The sequence below is a fragment of the Ranitomeya variabilis genome, chromosome 2 (assembly GCF_051348905.1).
Source record: "Ranitomeya variabilis isolate aRanVar5 chromosome 2, aRanVar5.hap1, whole genome shotgun sequence".
In the NCBI taxonomy this organism is placed as follows: domain Eukaryota; kingdom Metazoa; phylum Chordata; class Amphibia; order Anura; family Dendrobatidae; genus Ranitomeya; species Ranitomeya variabilis.
Window position 1 is genome coordinate 946,576,598 of NC_135233.1, and position 22,301 is coordinate 946,598,898.

At 41.1% G+C, this 22,301-nt stretch overlaps 1 protein-coding gene across 1 annotated transcript in view; it reads right to left on the reverse strand.

Moving 5' to 3' along the window:
- The window catches only part of MED12L (mediator complex subunit 12L), a 995,158-nt gene that overhangs the window by 269,885 nt on the left and 702,972 nt on the right, over positions 1-22,301 (reverse strand). Inside the window, exons 20-23 of the mRNA XM_077290760.1 lie at positions 10,055-10,218; positions 6,209-6,340; positions 1,863-2,090; positions 643-784 (exon numbers count right to left, since the gene is read on the reverse strand). Coding sequence (XP_077146875.1) covers positions 643-784; positions 1,863-2,090; positions 6,209-6,340; positions 10,055-10,218 — 666 coding nt within the window. The remainder of the gene's footprint in view (positions 1-642; positions 785-1,862; positions 2,091-6,208; positions 6,341-10,054; positions 10,219-22,301) is intronic.

The window sequence follows — 22,301 nt, forward strand, 5'->3', positions numbered from 1 at the left end:
AGGAAATTAGTCCAAGAAACGTAAAGTTGATCGGCGCATCCAAAAAATAGATAAAACTTACTGAATAAAATTTGAAGATGTCGAACAATTAAAATCCACATTCTGGTGATAGGAAAAACAGTCTGATGTGTTTCTGCCACTGTGTGCGACCTTAGTGATAGAGAGAAATGACTAGATTACCCTCTATGACTAAGGGTTCGCAATGTGCCAGAAACACGTCAGACTGCTTTTTCTATCACCAACATGTGGATTTTAATTGTTCAATACTTATGGAATAAAATTTGAAGAATGAATCTATTTTTGGATGTGCTGATCAACTTTACTTTTTAGTGAGTCTGTATGCGGTAGAGCACATGGACATTCACACGGATGTGTACATACACCCTTAGGTGTTTATCTGACTAGGTTGTTACACCTTGTCGCGGTGGGATGACGTAATTTACATGTAATATTTCTATTCGCTTTTTTACTTACTGCAGGGTTTTTTCTTATTTTGTTTTTATCTTAGGTTCTGTCTGTTAAAAGGCCAGTGTGAATTTGCACCTATGCATTGCACTTATTCCAACATATGCTCCTGCTCAATTTCTTTGGTTTACCATTATATAGAGAGATAGACCTACATATTGGTAGAATGCCACTTACGTCCACACTGCAGAGTAAATCATTGAAGCCCCACACATGATTGGAGGAGCAGCAGAGAGCCTTCAGCACTCCCAGCCATTCGGAGCTCAGTATTGGACAGCAGGCAGTCAGCTCAGCACTCAGGTTCGATATCTCATTGATCCTAAAGAAATAACAAATTACATTAATGCTTCTAATTGGACAGAAAAATCAATTAGAAACCTAACTGATAGACTACAGGAATAATTAACCAGAGTGAACAAATAAATGATAAGGACTTTGTGGCTGCATGAGAATAAATCCATTTACAATGCCCTCAGAATCTTCTTAAGTTAATATTACAACAATGTAATGAGAAGGACTACAGTGATATTAACATTGAATGGGGAAAGGCAAGACTTGAATTACATACTCACCACATAGTAAGTTAGATTCAAGTGTTTAATAAGAAATTGGAAAAAAATCAATATTCAAGCAGAAATCAAGTAGAGAAACATTTCTAAGATAAAAATAACTATGATTTGGGGCATCTTTTTATTGGAATAATTATAAAACAAAACAAAGGAGGAATTTCAGAAGAAGAAATCCAGATTGTTAAACTTCTAATTCTGATTGAAATCCTTCAGAGGAAACCCAAAAATCAGCTGTTGCTGGTTCCTCATTAGTTACTCAAGGAAATTCTGGAGACATCCTCTCTTTCCACAAAACCTAATTGGTAATTTATTACAAAACTGTCTGTGACAGCTACTCCAGGTCGCCCAGTAGTGCAGAAGTGGGATTGTTTTGCAACATTAAGGTTACGAAGGCCTTGAGACAGCTCACTGGTTTTACACATCATGGCTGTTTCTTGCGTGGCACCTTGGTAATGAGCCACCTTTTTATAGACATCAGTTGAACCAGTTGATATTATTTTTCACTAAGTGGCAGGATTGGTTTCAACTTACTGATAGTTTTCAGGTAGTGTCATGACTTTCCCTGGCTTTTTGCACCTCATTTTTCATGTTCAATACTTTTTCTCTGTGTCATTCCTTATTATTACACAACTTAATTTATGGACATCTATGGTTTGATTTCTTTGCCTGTGTGGATTGGATGGGTTGTTACTGACATATGAAGATAATTTCATGTCAATAGCATCTTTAGAAATATATTTTTAATTGGTGACGTGTTCAATACTTATTTCATCCACTACAAGAACTACTTAAACTAAAATTTGAAAGTAGCGTGCCACCGGATCTTACCTCTCTGCTTCCTGATGCCCCATACAAACATTCATGAGGACATTGCAGACAAAACTGTAGCGATTTGCAGCATTTTCACTGAGGATCTTTCCCAGCATCATGTGATTAATGTTATGAACTGAAGGGTTTTCTATAAAGTCTGCCATAAAGTCTGGATCCCACAGCACATTAGAGTTGGAGGGCTGCACGCTGCTGTATATCGTCTGCTTTACCTTTGAGCACGCGCCGCTGGACAGGAAAAACAATGTAGAAAGAGGGTTATTGTTATTAGCGTTAATTAATCATGTTCTACTGTAGAAAGTAACTTGCTGTTTACCTAAGTAATAACATTGTGCCACGCCGATCTCTGAACCTGGCGTTATGTAGCGACCATTACAGAAAGCTCTCAGTGGAAACACAAACATGTAGTGATGATAATGGCGGGCTGAAATCTCCTTAATATATTGACTTACTGATAATGAGAAGGGTTTCTATTAACCAGAATGGAATTATTTTCTATTTTTCTCTTGGCAAAATTTATAGGAGAGTAATTCTATAGTCAGAAGACCAGTTCAAGCGAATTCATGTATTTATTATTTATAGTATATTATTTAGATTTCAACCTACATACAGCTATTTTGTCCAATGAATTTTTTATTATTTAAGGGAATGTATACTGACATATATTAATTTTATTTATTATTTTTTTCATTTGGACCACAGGAATTATTATTAATTTACTTTTATAGAAGAGTTATCCAGGCAAATTCTCTGATCTTCGTAGAATCCATTTTTCACAGAGGGTGAGGATGGGGTCTGTGACCATTTCCTATGAATTGGGGATTCCTGTGCTATCTATTTACACTCCTCAACATTGGAATTACAAAACCAAGATGGAAATGTTGTAGAATTATGAAAATCAATTATGATTGATAGACATACTAATGATACGCAAATGGGAAAAAAAATGGAAGCATTTTTCAAAGCTTCTGAATTTATTCTGTATTTAGTATGAGAGCCATGTGCAGAACTACCCGCACTTACACTCCTTGGCTGCTATCAATGAGATTGTCCGAGGAACATTCTGCCACGCTGAATGCACTTAGGCAAGTCATCCAAAATCCACATGTCCTAGATGTGCTCAATGGGAGCGAGTGAAGTCTGCAGTGATTGCAGATCATGTTAGCATGTTAAGGCCAGCAGGCTGCTCTCATTAGTACAAGCAACATGTGTGACCTTGTGTGATCATATTGAAAAATGGTTCCAGGGATGGGGAAATAAAATGAAAAACAATTGTGGAATTGCATTTTTTTTTTGCAATTTCATTGCACTTAGAATTTTTTTTTACCACTTTCCAGTACATTATAAGTTAAAATAAATGGTGTTGTTCAAAAGTAAAACTCATCCGGCAAAAAAACAAGCCCTCACAAGGCCATATTGATGGAAAATTAAAAAAAGTTATGGCTCTGGGAATAATGTGAGCAAAAAAACAAATGGAAAAATGGAAAATGGCCTGGGGATAAAGGGGTTAAGCATACACGCTGTCCATCAGTGTTACTCAACAAACAATATGCAACTCCGATAAAGTTGTATGAAGAAACGACTTTTATGCTTCTATACAAACTCTCACAATACGTTGATGACGAAGGTTACCTGATGTAATTACCTACAGATGCAGCAAATGTTAACCTGATGCTCAATGAACTATGATGCAACAAACCTTAAAATAACATTTCCAAAGGCTTAAGCTGGGCAAAACAAGCAGAAGTTTGCCACGTAATAGTATGTAACATGTTACCTGTCAAGTTAACAATTGCTAGATATGTATAATGGCTGACATTATAAGAAAAAAATAAGATAGTACAGGGTGGGCCATTTATATGGATACACCTAAATAAAATTGGAATTGTTGGTGATATCAACTTCCTGTTTGTGGCACATTAATATATGGGAGGGGGAAAACTTTTCAAGATGGGTGGTGACCATGGCGGCAATTTTGAAGTTGGCCATTTTGGATCCAACAGATATTGGAAGCCTGTGCTAGCATTTCTTCTGCGGTGTTGCTGTCAGTGTGTTAAGAGTGGGAGAAGAGGGTTGCATTGACAATCCAACACAATGGGCAGAACTTTGAACACATTTTATAAGTGGTCATAAACTTGTAAATAACTCATGAAAGAATAAAGTTACGTTAAACCAAGCACACCATTGTTTTCTTGTGAAATTCTCAATAAGTTTGATGTGTCACATGACCCTCTTCCCATTGGAAAAAATAAAGTTGGATCCAAAATGACCGACTTCAAAATGGCCACCATGGTCACCACCCATCTTGAAACGTTTTCCCCCTCCCATATACTAATGTGCCACAAACAGTTGATATCACCAACCATTCCCATTTTATATAGGTGTATCCATATAAATGGCCCACCCTGTATTCAAACATGTCATATTTATTGCCTTCATGTCGTGTCACTTGATGCATTTTGTTTTGGTTTGCTTGTTGATTGACTGAAAATGTCATTTTTTATTTAATTGTTCTTTTTGCTGTTGATTCTTTTTCATTATTACTTCAACTTCTTTTGTGGTTGAGGAAAGTATAGTAAAATGCAATTTGAATACATAAGAAAGAATAAAAATGGCAAGGAAATGTTTCACTGTAAATATAATAGCGCAGATGTCACTAAAAGCATCAGTCTGTGGTTTGCCATCTAACAATCTTATAACCTCATACCAATGTATTATGTAAAAAGTTAAAATCTGGTTTATTTATATACATTCTATGAACTTATGAAATTGATCAACTTTTATTGTTTATTTTCACTTAGGAAACAGCAAATTGCAAGTTATTTGGCCAAGTTCTGGAAATATATTTCTGGTGAATTTGCATCTGCTGTTATGAATGAAACAGCTGGAGTGTTATAGTAAAGGATGATAATCTTCTACCAGGTATTTTGGGAACTACGAATAAAACAAAGTAATAGCACAAGTTGCCAATGAACATGTGGAAAGAATTCTTTTAAGATGTAAAAGCATTTTGTACAATTTTATAACCACCATTTCTATAAAGAACAGGCAGGTAAAAGTATGCTGTCAAACTGCAGCAAAAACAAATGCTAAATATAAAGTATAAAAATGGACGAGTCCCTGCAATAACAATGAACATACTTTTCCATTACCCACTAAGGGCAAGTGCCCATGGCATCTTTTAGACGGTGACGTACCTATCTAGTTTTTCAAAGTGAAGGTATTTTAGGAAAATCCTGTGTTTGTTTTCTTCCTGAAACGTCTTTGTTGATGTTCTTAGCATCATTTTTGCGGCTCGATGCTTTTTTTTTTTGTTTTAAAAACCCAGTGGCTTCCAATTTGCTCTAAGAATGAACATGCTACTTCTTTTAATCACTCTCTGACTTTCCAAGCCTGAAGTCATTAAAAGAAAATATGTACAGCAAGTAGCTTTTACTTTTCTTTGCATTATGTTCAATTTTTCCAGCTGCTTTTTAGTTCTTTTTCCAGCAGTTTCTAGAAGGAATTCACTTAAAATCAACATCATGTGCACATATCCTTAAAGATTTCCTGTATTCTGAAAAACATTCCTTTTATTATAAACCACCAAGTACCATTAAGTTTCTTTATGAAAGCCATGTTCTTGCTATAAATTAAGGAGTATAGAGGGAAATATTGCTTCTGGTTTCACCAGGAACCAAACGTAATCTGTATTTGTGAAGGTGTACGAGGTTGATGAGCCAGGTGCCAGGACTGCTTTGGCCGACTTGCTGTCTGTACAGCCTTTAGTTAAATGAAAAAGCCATCCTCGAAGAGGATATCACATTTTGTTCTATTTTATTTGGTAAAGTGTCCTTGCATTTCCAGGATTCCTGGTTTTTGTCCAAAACTTTTCATTGGGATTACTGTTGATTATACATTTCTCCAAACAATTATAAATATCCATTTACTTATGTAAACACATAATTGAGCATAGTTTTTGGGACTTCGGCATCCAAGAAAAACAGATTGACTTGCCTGTTTATTCAGTTAATGAGAAAGCTGGCCAATATCTAGCAGAAGGGGTGGAGGTCTCGTCATGGTGGTTACTGGCTATGGATTAGAATCATGGTTTGCCAAGTGGCTGTCCACTAGCAGAAATGTGAAATAGTCAATCACTGGGTGCAATGTTGACTCCAGACTAGAGATGAACAGCGCAGATCTACAAAAGAAGGCTACACAAAGGTGAATGGAGTAATGTCTTATGTATTTTCATCTCTGTTTGTTTCCCTAAATTAATAATGTTGTTGGTAATTTTGTGATGTTTTTTCTCTTTTGACTGTTGTGTAACAATGTTATTGTATGTAAATGGTATTGTTCACATTTACCTGAATAGATCGCCAAATTTACTTCTTAAATGGCTACATGATACATAAAGGTCATATAAGTAAGCCAAAATACAGCGTTCTGGAGAGGAGCATTCTGATGGATTGACAACATGCTTGACCACACCACACAGCCTACAAAGAGAACACATCACAGCTGTAAAATGTATGATACTTGTACATAAAACACACAATGCAACATATTTTATTACTAAACTCAGAGATTTCCTATTCTCTCATCTTTGTACATTTACCAGGCAGAGAAATGTGAACTAATTACACATAAATACTTATTTTCTATAGTAGTTCTATAAATCACGTTTCTTTTGTCTTTTAAACGTGCTGTAATCACAAGGTTTTATTAGTAAAATCAATATCCACCTTGTAAAATCTCGTAAAGTGCATATAAGTACGGTAACTTGTTGGCACATGATATCTTAGAGAAACTACAGCTGCTGAACATATTAGTGTGAAGTTAATATTTATTTACCAACTGCCTTAGAGGGATTTTCCTAAAATTGAGTTATCCACAGTCGACAGGTTAGTGGATACATTGTTGATAACTGGAGGTCTTTGCACCTGTCTTAGGCTATGTTCACATGTTGCATTTATGCAGCATTTTGGTGAATAAGGCAACTTTCACACAAAAATGCATCCTGCAAAGTTGTCTGCAGGATGCGTTTTTTCCCCATAGACTTACATTACCGACGCACTGCAACGTATTGCTTGCCACATGTTGCAACCATCGTGCGACGGTTGCGTCGTGTTTTGCCGGACCGACGGCACAAAAAACATTACATGTAACTTTTTTTGTACGTAGAGTCCGCCATTTTTGACCGCACATGTGCGGCCGAAACTCCGCCCCCTCCTCCCTGGACCTTGCAATGGGGCAGCGGAAGCATCGTAAGACTGCTTCTGCTGCCCATGTCGGGCATTTATTTCACAGCATGCCTCGGTACGTCGGCCCGACGCACTTCGACGGGCCCGTACCGACGCTAGTGTGAACTTAGCCTAAGACTAACTTTATTAAACATGTACTGTAGACAAATCACACAAGTTGTCCGCTCCAAAAACTGCGTAAAAACAGAGAAAAAGCATAAAATAAGCTGAAAAACTAGCATTTTGAAAGCAGCATTATTACTGTCAAGAAATCAGGTTTTAGAAGCTTAAGAAGGCTGAAAACGCAACATGTAAACATAGCCTTAAGGTGAATCTATCGGCATGATTTCACCCCCAACTAGTTAAATGTGCATATACAGTACAGACCGAAACTTTGGACACACCTTCTCATTTAAAGATTTTTCTGTATTTTCATGACTATGACACCTGTGAAGTGAAAACCATTCCTGGTGACTATCTCTTGAAGCTCATCAAGAGAATGCCAAGAGTGTGCAAAGCAGTCATCAAAGCAAAAGGTGACTACTTTGAAGAACCTAGAATATAAGACATAATTTCAGTTGTTTCACACTCTTTTGCTAAGTATATAATTCCACATGTGTTAATTCATAGTTTTGATGCCTTCAGTGTGAATGTACAATTTTGATAGTCATGAAAATACAGAAAAATCTTTAAATGAGAAGGTGTGTCCAAAGTTTTGGTCTGTACTGTAGGTCTTTCAAAAAGAAGTCCAGCAATACCTTTACATGTCCTTTCCAATTCTTCATTACTGAGAAATCACTGAATTGAAATGCAAATGAGGCTAAAGAGCTATTGTAGATGTAAAGCCTCCGTCACTTTACTCCAGCTCTATTTCCCATCCAGTTCTACCTCCTCCTGCATGACTGACATCCTATGTGCTGTGTGACTTTAGGAAAAGAAGCCATCAGTCAAGCAAGAGGATCTGGCGCTGGGTGGGGAATAGAGCTGGAGTGACAGAGACTTCAGATCTATAGTCTCATTTCCATATCAATCCAAACACTGATTTCTCAGTAATGGAGGAACTGACAGGTCATGTAAAGGTAGTGCTGGACTTGTCTTTGGAAGAGCTACATCTGCAAATAGTTTTGGGGGAAATTTAGCTGACAGATACCCTTTAAATGGAGAGGAGATGTGCAGAACCCCAGGTATGTGGTTAAGGGGCAACTCACCCCTTAAGGTATAAATATACTTGTCCACTCTCGAGTAACATCAGGTTTTTCAAAATAAGGACCCTATCAAAACAGACAATGATACCTCTGCTATGAAGCCGTAGGGCAGCCATTGTTACCTCTGTTATGGAGCCTGAGAGCAGACAATGGCACCTCTACTATGGATCCTGAGGGCAGCCATTGTTACCTCTGCTATGGAGCCTAAGAGCAGACAATGGTACCTCTTCTATGGAGACTTAGGGAAACCAATGGTACCTGTTCTATGGCGTCTTATGGCAGCCATTGGTAACACTCTGCTATGGAACATGAGGGCAGCCAATGGTAAAATTATGCTATGGAGCCTGATTGCAGCCAAAGGTACTTCTGAAATGTAGCTTGAAGGTAGCAATTAGTACCTATGCTATGGAGCTTAAGGGCAGCCAATGGTACCTTTGCACTTTTGCTATTAATATATATAGAAATATAGATATTGCAAAACAGCCCAACAGTGACAATGGTATAACAAGCACTTACATTATATGGCTGGCAAACTATCTTGCATGCACAGTTTTGCACCCTGTTGTGTTTGCCAGCCTACATTTAATGTGCATTTCTACCTGCTGTACAGATACTGCTCCATCTGCTATAAGGTGATGCCATTTTATAGGAGCTATTTGACTATTTTAGCTATAAGGCTAGTTAAAAGATGTGATCTGATCTGAAACACAGCATAATTCCATGAATAAATCATAAAGCCAGGATCACACATGGAGTATGTGTTCTCACCGAAAATTACAATATAATCTAATTAAATATGATTTTAAAAGGAGCCTGTCAGTAGGATGAACCATTTTAAGCTAATTATCTGGGCATGTCAGTCATAGAAAGCTGAGTAAAATGATATCTTGATATTGGCAATTCGATGTCTTATTCCTTAGACATCCTCATTTTTCTTATATGTAAATGAGCTGTTCAGGACTATGGGCCAAACACTGATCTGCATGAGAATTTGCTTCCAGAGATTATTTTTAATAAAAAGGGGGAGTTACAAGTGTGATGTGTAATGGCTGCTTTCTGCTCTCCTGATCTCACAGTGTGATTTTAAAATGACACACCTGCAGGTTCCTCACAGTTCTTCAACATCCTTCTCACAGGCAGAGCTGTGAGAACTGCAGAAAATGTGTTTGTAAGGAGACAAATTTCAATTCTTCTGTTTTAGTTAACATGTCTCACTCTGCTAATGGCCCTTTTTTAAAAAATAAGCTCCGGAGGCAGATTCTCAAACAGATCATTTACAGGTAAGAAAAACATGGATATCTATGGAATAAAACATCAAGGTGTAATTTTATTCATCTTCCTATCACCCACATGTCCCTTTTTGACAGCTTAGGAGGGTTAATTCTACTCACAGATTTCTTTTAACAAACTGTTTTTACTTCCAGAGTAAATTTTCCAAAGTAGATTCTAGACATGCAGCTGATGTAACACATGCAGATTTTGTCTTTATTCCATTACAAATTATTAAAAATCCATGATAAGTAGTAACCGCGGTTCCTTCCTATCATCATGGATTTTTAATCCTCTGTAATGGAATACATTTTGAAGATTTTATCCACTCTGCCTGCACCTTAATTTTTTTAAATTGGTCATTCTGCACTATGCACATACGTAGATATCTCGCGGAGCATCTATGGTAACGCACAAAGGTCTTCAGGCTCTACTGTGCCCTTAAGACCTAGAATTTAGTGATTTTTCAAATAATTCTAATGAACAGATTACACACCCTTCAAAAACTTGTGCCGTTTGCTCTGAATTTAAAATTAGACAGGCATGATAACGCCTGAGCACAGCGACTATGAACAGACACAGCTGAGTTGTGTAATTTCCTGCCAGGCTGGATGATTTCAACAGTAACTCTGCTTCCAACACGCGTAGTTCATTCAGGAGCTGAAAAACATGAGCCGAGCTGGTTAATGCACATGATAGTTCAAGGTCAGATGGTTAATGTTATTCTAATTTGCCTGAGCTCATCGCTTCCTAACATTGTTGGTACATTTGCCAGCTTGCACTTCCTGAAACAGAAGGATTTGCTTCCCTAAACCAGAAATATATTTCAAATGAATATTAAAAAAGTACAAGTAAGCAAATTTACAAGGGCCAAGTACATCACAGTAACATTGTGCACAAACCACAACAAGAAAAAACAATAGGGAAAAAGTGCAGTAGTACTGTTTAGACAAGACATTACTATTAATATTGTCCATAAAAGCGTATTCTGGTTTCTAGAAGCTGTCACCTATTCATGGAATGGATGATAACTGTAGCGCAATGGCCGGCGACTCTGCATGGTGTCCCCTTCTCCCTCCATGCAGGGACTCCAGCTTACTCATTGCCCCAGCCCCATGGCGTGGTCCTCCAACATGCTCCTGCCTTTTCCTGGTTTGTGCACCGCAATTCCCAGCTGCGCGCCTAGTGCGTGCGAGCATGCCCCTGCTCTTACATATAATAAATGCCCTCGACTTGTTGCTGAAAGGCATTTAGTATAATTAGTACACCTGCAAGATAGCTCCCAGCCAATTGCTTGGAGTCATCCTGTATATAAGATTCCCTCTCCTTAGGAGTCGCCAAGAAACAAGTTGAGCCATTATGTAGTTGGTGTTCTACCAGTGCCAGTGTGAGATCCCCTGGTCCCAGTGCAGCTAGTGTCCTGAACCCAAATCCCTGGTCCTGGTGCGGCCACTGCCTGAACTTTACCCCTCTGAGATCCACCCCTCGACCAAAAGAATGGATTGCTTTTGTTCACTGTGAATGGAACAGCATTTTCATTCTCAATCACCAATGGCTCAGTGGTAAGCACTAGGGATGGACGTGATAACTTAATTTGCACTAGCGGCGTCATCGCCGCTCATGCAAATCTAGCACATGCGCACCACTCATTCCAGCATCATCACTGCATCCCTGAAGCCGAGTGTACGCTTCCCAGCTTTAGAAACGGGCACTGTACATGTCTGAAGGTTTAGAACAGTGTTCCCCAACTCCAGTCCTCAAGAGCCACCAACAGGTCATGTTTTCAAGATTTCCATCACCTGTGCAATACTAAGGAAATCCTTAAAACTCATGACCTGTTGGTGGCTCTTGAGGACCGGAGTTGGGGAACACCGGTTTAGAAGATAGCTTCCGGTCATGCACAGTCCTGGCCTCTGAAGCAGGGAAGTGTACACTCGGCTTCAGAGATGCAGTGATGATGCTGGAATGAGCGGCGCGTATGCACTAGATTTGCATGAGCGACAACAACGTCACTCATGCTAATTACGTTGTTATCACACCCACAAGGAAAGAGGGCTGACTAGGGCTGACTAGTGTGAGGCAACTAATGCCCCATCGACTAATCAAAGCATTCATCGGCATAGTAAACGGGGCAATATGAATGCTTTTTTTTAACTTCATTTGTACAGAAAAACATTATACAGTAATAGATAGGGAAAGAATTCATAAATAAATGAATGCTGCTGGGTTAAAGGGCATGAGCGACCTGACAGGTTCCCTTTAACATATAAGAAGATGCTAATACCCTAACTAACTCATACCAATCAAGTTGGCAAGCACCAGTTTATTATATACCTTTATTAAATATACAGTCTTGGATAAGAAACAGTGTCATGCAGTGAATAATAAATTTAGTCTTAGCCTCTACCTCATTATGCCCTAAGATTTTATAGCATAAATCTGCCGACAGATTCCCTTTAATAGGTTGTGATAACCTAGGCTCTGGTATGGATATTTATATTCGGAGAAACCAAATTGATTCGCACTCTTGTTATAAAGGAGAAATATAAGAATATGTAAAAAGCAAGACATGCAATAATAAGCAATCTGTATATCTCAAATGTGATATAATCCTACATTTTAATTCAGTCAATGCACTTGTTCAGTTTCATAAGCTTTAGCAATGCATCCTGTAATGAAGAAAACTAAAATCCATTTAACTAAATTATGTTTTAATCATTTATAGCTTACAACAACATGCAATATTTCTTGTCTATTCACTCTTTCATAATTTATGAACTACCAATTTAATAATTTACCAAGATCAAACCTGGGTATGCCATCAGTACAATGACTTTGTAAGTAGAACACTACAGGGTGTATTCTTAAATGGTTTTAAGTAGATAGTATAAATTAATATATGTACCATACATATACTAGATGGTAGCCAGATTCTAACGCATCGGGTAATCTAGAATATTTATGTAGTTTACAGCCACGTAGTATATAGCAGAGCCACGTAGTAAATAGCACAGCCACGTAGTATATAGCACAGCCACGTAGTATATTACCCAGCCATGTAGTATATTGCCCAGCCACGTAGTATATAGCACAGAGACATAGTATATAACACTGCCCATGCAGTATATAACACAGGCCACGTAGTACATAGCACAGCCACGTAGTATATAGCACAGCCACGTAGTATATAGCACAGCCACGTAGTATATTGCCCAGCCACGTAGTATATAGTATAGCACAGAGACATAGTATATCACACTGCCCATGCAGTATATAACACAGGCCACGTAGTATAGAGCACAGCGATGTAGTATATTGCCCAGCCACGTAGTATATAGCACAGAGACTTAGGATATAACACTGCCCATGCAGTATATAGCACAGGCCACGTAGTATATAGCACAGCCTTGTAGTATATAGCACAGCCACATAATATATAGCACAGCCACGTAGTATATAGCACAGCCACATAGTATATTGCCCAGCCACGTAGTATATAGCAGAGATGTAGTATGTAACACAGCCCACGCAGTATCTAACACAGCCCACGTAGTATATAGCAATGTGGGCACCATATCCCTGTTAAAAAAGAATTAAAATAAAAAGTAGTGATATACTCACCTTCCATTGGCCCCCCCGGATCCAGCCGAGGCATTTACCGATGCTCCTCGCGACGCTCCGGTCCCAAGAGTGCATTGCGGTCTCGCGAGATGATGATGTAGCGGTCTCGCGAGACCGCTAAGTCATCATCTCGCGAGACCGCAATGCATGGACCGATCACCGGAGCGTCGCGAGGAGCGGTAAAGACCTCGGCTGGATCTGGGGGCCCATAGAAGGTGAGTATATAATGATTTTTTATTTTTTAAATTATTTTTAACATTAGATCTTTTTACTATTGATGCCGCATAGGCAGCATCAATAGTAAAAAGTTGGTCACACAGGGCTAATAGCAGCTTTAACGGAGTGTGTTACACCGCGGCACACCGCGGTGTACCGCAGCCATTAACCCTGTGTGAGCGCTGACTGGGGGGGAGTATGGAGCGGGAACTGATGGCAGGGGAGTAGGGAGAGGCCATTTTGCCACCGGACTGTGCCCGTCGCTGATTGGTCGCAGCAAAACAGCCACGACCAATCAGCGACTTTGGATTTCCGTGACAGAAAGAAAGAAAGACAGACAGACAGAAGGACAGACAGAAAGATGGAAGTGACCCTTAGACAATTATATAGTAGATATATATATATATATATATATATATATATATATACAGTATATATATATAAAAATAAAAGAGAAACAGCACCAGCAGGTAGTCAAGTGCCAAGCCTCCCAGGTAAAGACTAGTCCTTCAATATACTAAAGAATATATGGAGGCAGCAAATCAATTTTGAAAAAAGTGACAGTAAATGTGCTATTTAATAGCCCATAACGGTCACATTTCAGTTCTAACTGAGAACCTTTTCAAGCTATATATATTGTAAGTGATCTGCTCTCGGGTAGCTCATGCACAGACAGGGGTCAGTTTCATTGATTCAAAACAAACATGCAGTTTATTAAATGTTTATGAAGCATCCAGCCTAATAAGCAAAAACATACCTTTTGCACCCAGAAGAGAATAACAACATGAAAACTGGAAAACAAACAGTTCATATAAAGCACGGGCTCACCGGTTTAAATGCCAGACCTTCACCCAGGCTCCTGAAGAGACTGAGCCACATAAGCAAGATCTTTTCACCTGTGACAGGTGAATATACGTGTCACTGCTTATACTAGTCAGTGATGTAGAACCAGATTGTTTTTGCCTCCAGCATGATAAGTGCTGAGAGGGTTAATGTTAAAGTTACAATGGGCTGGTTTTATGTGAGAACCCATTAAGTGGGAGGGTGCTCACCGTATCCCCTCTTGCAGAGTCAACATGACATGTGTACTAGAAGGACCTGCGGTGATGTAACGATTATGTGATCATCACATGGGCCTGGTTAAATACCTAATCATGGGAGACAGTCTGGGTGGTGTGTTAGGAGAGGAAACACTCCCACATGGCTACAGGAGGAGCGAAGGACATTTCTAGGCTTCTGCAGGTGAAACCTGCAGAGAAAAAGGACTCTGTTGAACATTGTTTTGTTTTCCATTAAGCCAGGAAGGCTCTGCTTTTGTTTTCCTGAATCCTGCCTTGGTTGTCAATAAACCAGCAGATGTTTCATTATGACAGTGTTCCTGTGTCTACCTGAAGAAGCAACTAACCCAGCCTCGAGGATACATATCTCCACTCGAGGACCTGCCTGGTGGCCATTTTGCAATATATATTTATTATATTTATAATGTAACATAAAAATATCACCCCTACCCTGCTTTAGAGTTTTATAGGCATATCAAGGTGACAAGTATGAAGGCCATTGTTAGGCTGCCATGACATTGGTTCAGCACCCTGTAATAACATCACTGAGAATGGGGGTTGCATAATTGATCACATGTCAGAGGGAGCCCCCTTTTCCTCTCTCTAGCTCCTTCTATGAACTTAGATTCTGTGGAATATATTGGCAGTGGCATCTAAAGGGTTAAACTGTGGGGATTAAAATTTTCTGTTTTTCTCATTGAGTTTCTTCAGAAGCTCACACTTGTGTACCAGAGGGGCTCCTGCCACTGATCTCGAATGTACAGTAGCATTTCGTAAGATCCACATAACGCATGTATCAGTCATGGAGTAGAAACGAACTTTAGCTCATGATGGATGCATACAGAACATCAGAGAGCAATAAGGCTTTAAGAAGACTTGTCACCACGCCAAATGTGCCCAGGTTTTGCTCTTATTTTATTCCTGCTGCTCCCGAGTATGCTGTTGGTTTTTTTTTGGGTTGTTGTTTTATTTGCTTTTTGTTTTCTGACTTAATTATACATGGTATGTAGGGAGTTGATTTTAATTAGCTTTGTAAACGGAAAACAGGATCAGTGCAATGTATGCAAGATCCGAGCCTAGTGCTACTAATCCTTCTTCAAAGTTTCACTGAATTTGCCATAGTAATATTTAGTTTGTAAAGCACGAAATCAGTTTACTTAAATGACTCTAAAATTAACACAAAGCAAAATCGTCAATAAATACATTTTGTATAGAAGAATGAATAAGGAATAAGATCTAATAACATAAGGATTTATCAATATTTCATTTTTTTCATGATTAAATCATATTTTAAGTAATGTGCAAAAGTTTAAAGTTTTAGGCAGGTGTGGAAAAAATGCTGCAAAGTAAGAACCTGCAGATATGGGATTATTCTTCAGGTTAATAGCATTCTGAACCTGCCTAGCACCCACACATAGCCGAACACTGCTGGGAGAAAATTAACTTTATTCCCCCATCAGCATTCGATTTCCAGTCACAGGGGTAGTGACTGTGTGGGTTCAGTCACCACTTTAACCCTTTTCTGCCATTGGACGGAATAGTATGTCTGATGGCAGATCCCCTGCTTTGATGCGGGCTTCGGCGGTGAGCCCGCATCAAAGCCGGGACTTGTCAGCTGTTTTGTACAGCTGCCATGTGCCCGTAATAGCGGTGGGTGGAATTGCGATCCACTCGCCGCTAATAACTAGTTAAATACTGCTGTCAAACGCTGACAGCAGCATTTAACAAGTGTTTCCAGCCATCGGGCCGGAAATGCTCTCACCGGTGACCCCCGCGAACGGGGGTCATCGGTGCATTGGCATAACAAACATAGGCCTTCTGAAGACCTCTATAGTTGTTGATGCTGGATTGCTGTGAGTGCCACCATGTGGTCGGTGCTCATAGCAATGCAGTAATTCTGCTACATAGGAGTGATGTGGGCATCGCTCCTATGTAGCAGAGCCGATCAGTCTATGCCAGCTTCTAGCCTCCCATGAAGGCTATTGAAGCTTGGTGAAAGTAAAAAAAAAAGTTTTTGAATTTTTTTTCACCATTTAGATAAAAAAAGAACCTAGACGTGCTTGGTGTTTGTGAACTCATAATTACCTGGAGAAACATAAATGCAGGTCAGTTTTAGCATTTAGTGAACCTAGCAAAAATGCCAAACAAAAAAAAATGTGGGATTGCTCTTTTTTTAGCAATTTCACCGCACTTGGAATTTTTTTCACATTTTCTAGTACACGATATGGTAAAATCAATGGCATCGTTCAAAAGTACTACTCGTCCTGCAGAAAATAAGCCCTCACATGGCCATATTGACGCAAAAATAAAAAAGTTATGGCTCTGGGAAGGAGGGGAGTGAAAAACGAAAACGCAATACCGAAAAAAAGCTCCGGGGGTTAAAGAGTTAAGTATACAGAGAGGTGGCTGTAAACACGTCTCCAGCCCTTATTGTCACGGGAGACCTAGGTAGAAAAGAGCTGATAACCTGGGCCCCTGCGATTTCCCTCAGACTAGGGAAACCCTGACTGACCCTCTCCCAGAGTTTACACTGATGGTGTGCATGTCTGGGCCTCCACCCTCGCCCTGTCTCCTGTTTCAACCCTAGGCTGAAACCACCACCCCCTCACCAGTGAAGAGACTACACTCAAATACCCACAGCACAGACAAGGATAACGGAAAAATAAGCACCACGCTTCAGTCACTCAGGAATACACTATAAATGCAAAGGGCAAAACGAATACAAATATGGGAAGGAGAAAATAAGACAAAGGGAAATACACCACCAGCAACGATACTCCAACTACTTAGCTCACAACTCCAGACCGAGATAACCACGCACAAGACAGAAGCTATAATCGTCGATGCCCAATGTTCAGGAGAACTATTTAAAGGCAGTGGGCATGGCCCAGCTTCCAATCCGAGCACCAGGTAAATTAACCCCGGACCAGCTAGATAAAATCTAGCCGACGCCAATGAGCGCATAGTGGACAAAAGCAGAATTACCGCTGTCTGTCGGACGACCTGGTCTGAACAGCGTCCGACATGACACTTATTCACAACCGGTTCTACTGCATAGCCATTGTCAGTCAGGGCCAAGGGCGTGGTTACAGTCACCGCTCTGTATACTCAAAGCAGTTGTCATGTCAGACGCTATTCACACTAGGGCGTCTGTTATGGTTCTCAATGGCAAGAGAACATAGCCCAGCAAACATAAGTACTAGCTCTTGGAAGGATGGAAACTAAACTGACCATGAACTAAACCTGCCGCACAACTAACAGTAGCCGGGTAGCGTTGCCTACGTTTTTATCCCTAGACGCCCAGCGCCGGCCGGAGGACTAACTAATCCTGGCAGAGGAAAATATAGTCCTGGCTCACCTCTAGAGAAATTTCCCCGATAGGCAGACAGAGGCCCCCACATATATTGGCGGTGATTTTAGATGAAATGACAAACGTAGTATGAAAATAGGTTTAGCAAAATTGAGGTCCGCTTACTAGATAGCAGGAAGACAGAAAGGGCACTTTCATGGTCAGCTGAAAACCCTATCAAAATACCATCCTGAAATTACTTTAAGACTCTAGTATTAACTCATAACATCAGAGTGGCAATTTCAGATCACAAGAGCTTTCCAGACACAGAAACGAAACTACAGCTGTGAACTGGAACAAAATGCAAAAACAAACGAGGACTAAAGTCCAACTTAGCTGGGAGTTGTCTAGCAGCAGGAACATGCACAGAAAGGCTTCTGATTACAATGTTGACCGGCATGGAAGTGACAGAGGAGCAAGGTTAAATAGCGACTCCCACATCCTGATGGAAACAGGTGAACAGAGGGGATGATGCACACCAGTTCAATTCCACCAGTGGCCACCGGGGGAGCCCAAAATCCAATTTCACAACAGTACCCCCCCCTCAAGGAGGGGGCACCGAACCCTCACCAGAACCACCAGGGCGATCAGGATGAGCCCTATGAAAGGCATGGACCAGATCGGAGGCATGAACATCAGAGGCAGTCACCCAAGAATTATCCTCCTGACCGTATCCCTTCCATTTGACCAGATACTGGAGTTTCCGTCTGGAAACATGGGAGTCCAAGATTTTTTCCACAACGTACTCCAACTTGCCCTCAACCAACACCGGAGCAGGAGGCTCAACGGAAGGCACAACCGGTACCTCATACCTGCGCAACAATGACCGATGAAAAACATTATGAATAGAAAAAGATGCAGGGAGGTCCAAACGGAAGGACACAGGGTTAAGAATCTCCAATATCTTGTACGGGCCGATGAACCGAGGCTTAAACTTAGGAGAAGAAACCCTCATAGGGACAAAACGAGAAGACAACCACACCAAGTCCCCAACACAAAGCCGAGGACCAACCCGACGCCGGCGGTTGGCAAAAAGCTGAGTCTTCTCCTGGGACAACTTCAAATTGTCCACTACCTGCCCCCAAATCTGATGCAACCTCTCCACCACAGCATCCACTCCAGGACAATCCGAAGATTCCACCTGACCAGAAGAAAATCGAGGATGAAACCCCGAATTACAGAAAAAAGGAGACACCAAGGTGGCAGAGCTGGCCCGATTATTGAGGGCAAACTCCGCTAAAGGCAAAAAAGCAACCCAATCATCCTGATCTGCAGACACAAAACACCTCAAATATGTCTCCAAGGTCTGATTCGTCCGCTCGGTCTGGCCATTTGTCTGAGGATGGAAAGCAGACGAGAAAGACAAATCTATGCCCATCCTAGCACAGAATGCTCGCCAAAATCTAGACACGAATTGGGTTCCTCTGTCAGAAACGATATTCTCCGGAATACCATGCAAACGGACCACATTTTGAAAAAACAGAGGAACCAACTCGGAAGAAGAAGGCAACTTAGGCAGGGGAACCAAATGGACCATCTTAGAGAAACGGTCACACACCACCCAGATGACAGACATCTTCTGAGAAACAGGAAGATCCGAAATAAAATCCATCGAGATGTGCGTCCAGGGCCTCTTCGGGATAGGCAAGGGCAACAACAATCCACTAGCCCGAGAACAACAAGGCTTGGCCCGAGCACAAACGTCACAAGACTGCACAAAGCCTCGCACATCTCGAGACAGGGAAGGCCACCAGAAGGACCTTGCCACCAAATCCCTGGTACCAAAGATTCCAGGATGACCTGTCAACGCAGAAGAATGAACCTCAGAAATGACTTTACTGGTCCAATCATCAGGAACAAACAGTCTACCAGGTGGGCAACGATCAGGTCTATCCGCCTGAAACTCCTGCAAGGCCCGCCGCAGGTCTGGAGAAACGGCAGACAATATCACTCCATCCTTAAGGATACCTGTAGGTTCAGAGTTACCAGGGGAGTCAGGCTCAAAACTCCTAGAAAGGGCATCCGCCTTAACATTCTTAGAACCCGGCAGGTAGGACACCACAAAATTAAACCGAGAGAAAAACAACGACCAGCGCGCCTGTCTAGGATTCAGGCGTCTGGCGGACTCAAGATAAATTAGATTTTTGTGGTCAGTCAATACCACCACCTGATGTCTAGCCCCCTCAAGCCAATGACGCCACTCCTCAAAAGCCCACTTCATGGCCAAAAGCTCCCGATTCCCAACATCATAATTCCGCTCGGCGGGCGAAAATTTACGCGAGAAAAAGGCACAAGGTCTCATCACGGAACAATCGGAACTTCTCTGCGACAAAACTTCCCCAGCTCCGATTTCAGAAGCGTCGACCTCAACCTGAAAAGGAAGAGCAACATCAGGCTGACGCAACACAGGGGCGGAAGAAAAGCGGCGCTTAAGCTCCCGAAAGGCCTCCACAGCAGCAGGGGACCAATCAGCAACATCAGCACCCTTCTTAGTCAAATCAGTCAATGGTTTAACAACATCAGAAAAACCAGCAATAAATCGACGATAAAAGTTAGCAAAGCCCAAAAATTTCTGAAGACTCTTAAGAGAAGAGGGTTGCGTCCAATCACAAATAGCCTGAACCTTGACAGGATCCATCTCGATGGAAGAGGGGGAAAAAATATATCCCAAAAAGGAAATCTTTTGAACCCCAAAAACGCACTTAGAACCCTTCACACACAAGGAATTAGACCGCAAAACCTGAAAAACCCTCCTGACCTGCTGGACATGAGAGTCCCAGTCATCCGAAAAAATCAAAATATCATCCAGATACACAATCATAAATTTATCCAAATAATCACGGAAAATGTCATGCATAAAGGACTGAAAGACTGAAGGGGCATTAGAAAGACCAAAAGGCATCACCAAATACTCAAAGTGGCCCTCGGGCGTATTAAATGCGGTCTTCCACTCATCCCCCTGCTTAATTCGCACCAAATTATACGCCCCACGGAGATCTATCTTAGAGAACCACTTGGCCCCCTTTATGCGAGCAAACAAATCAGTCAGCAGTGGCAACGGATATTGATATTTAACCGTGATTTTATTCAAAAGCCGATAATCAATACACGGTCTCAAAGAGCCATCTTTCTTAGCCACAAAGAAAAAACCGGCTCCTAAGGGAGATGACGAAGGACGAATATGTCCCTTTTCCAAGGACTCCTTTATATATTCTCGCATAGCAGCATGTTCAGGCACAGACAGATTAAATAAACGACCCTTAGGGTATTTACTACCCGGAATCAAATCTATGGCACAATCGCACTCCCGGTGCGGAGGTAATGAACCAAGCTTAGGTTCTTCAAAAACGTCACGATATTCAGTCAAGAATTCAGGAATCTCAGAGGGAATAGATGATGAAATGGAAACCACAGGTACGTCCCCATGCGTCCCCTTACATCCCCAGCTTAACACAGACATAGCTTTCCAGTCAAGGACTGGGTTATGAGATTGCAGCCATGGCAATCCAAGCACCAACACATCATGTAGGTTATACAGCACAAGAAAGCGAATAATCTCCTGATGATCCGGATTAATCCGCATAGTTACTTGTGTCCAGTATTGTGGTTTATTACTAGCCAATGGGGTGGAGTCAATCCCCTTCAGGGGTATAGGAGTTTCAAGAGGCTCCAAATCATACCCACAGCGTTTGGCAAAGGACCAATCCATAAGACTCAAAGCGGCGCCAGAGTCGACATAGGCATCCGCGGTAATAGATGATAAAGAACAAATCAGGGTCACAGATAGAATAAACTTAGACTGTAAAGTGCCAATTGAAACAGACTTATCAAGCTTCTTAGTACGCTTAGAGCATGCTGATATAACATGAGTTGAATCACCGCAATAGAAGCACAACCCATTTTTTCGTCTTAAATTCTGCCGTTCACTTCTGGACAGAATTCTATCACATTGCATATTCTCTGGCGTCTTCTCAGTAGACACCGCCAAATGGTGCACAGGTTTGCGCTCCCGCAGACGCCTATCGATCTGGATAGCCATTGTCATGGACTCTTTCAGACCCGCAGGCACAGGGAACCCCACCATAACATCCTTAATGGCATCAGAGAGACCCTCTCTGAAATTCGCCGCCAGGGCGCACTCATTCCACTGAGTAAGCACAGCCCATTTACGGAATTTCTGGCAGTATATTTCAGCTTCGTCTTGCCCCTGAGATAGGGACATCAAGGCCTTTTCCGCCTGAAGCTCTAACTGAGGTTCCTCATAAAGCAACCCCAAGGCCAGAAAAAACGCATCCACATTGAGCAACGCAGGATCCCCTGGAGCCAATGCAAAAGCCCAATCCTGAGGGTCGCCCCGGAGCAAGGAAATCACAATCCTGACCTGCTGAGCAGGATCTCCAGCAGAGCGAGATTTCAGGGACAAAAACAACTTGCAATTATTTTTGAAATTTTGAAAGCAAGATCTATTCCCCGAGAAAAATTCAGGCAAAGGAATTCTA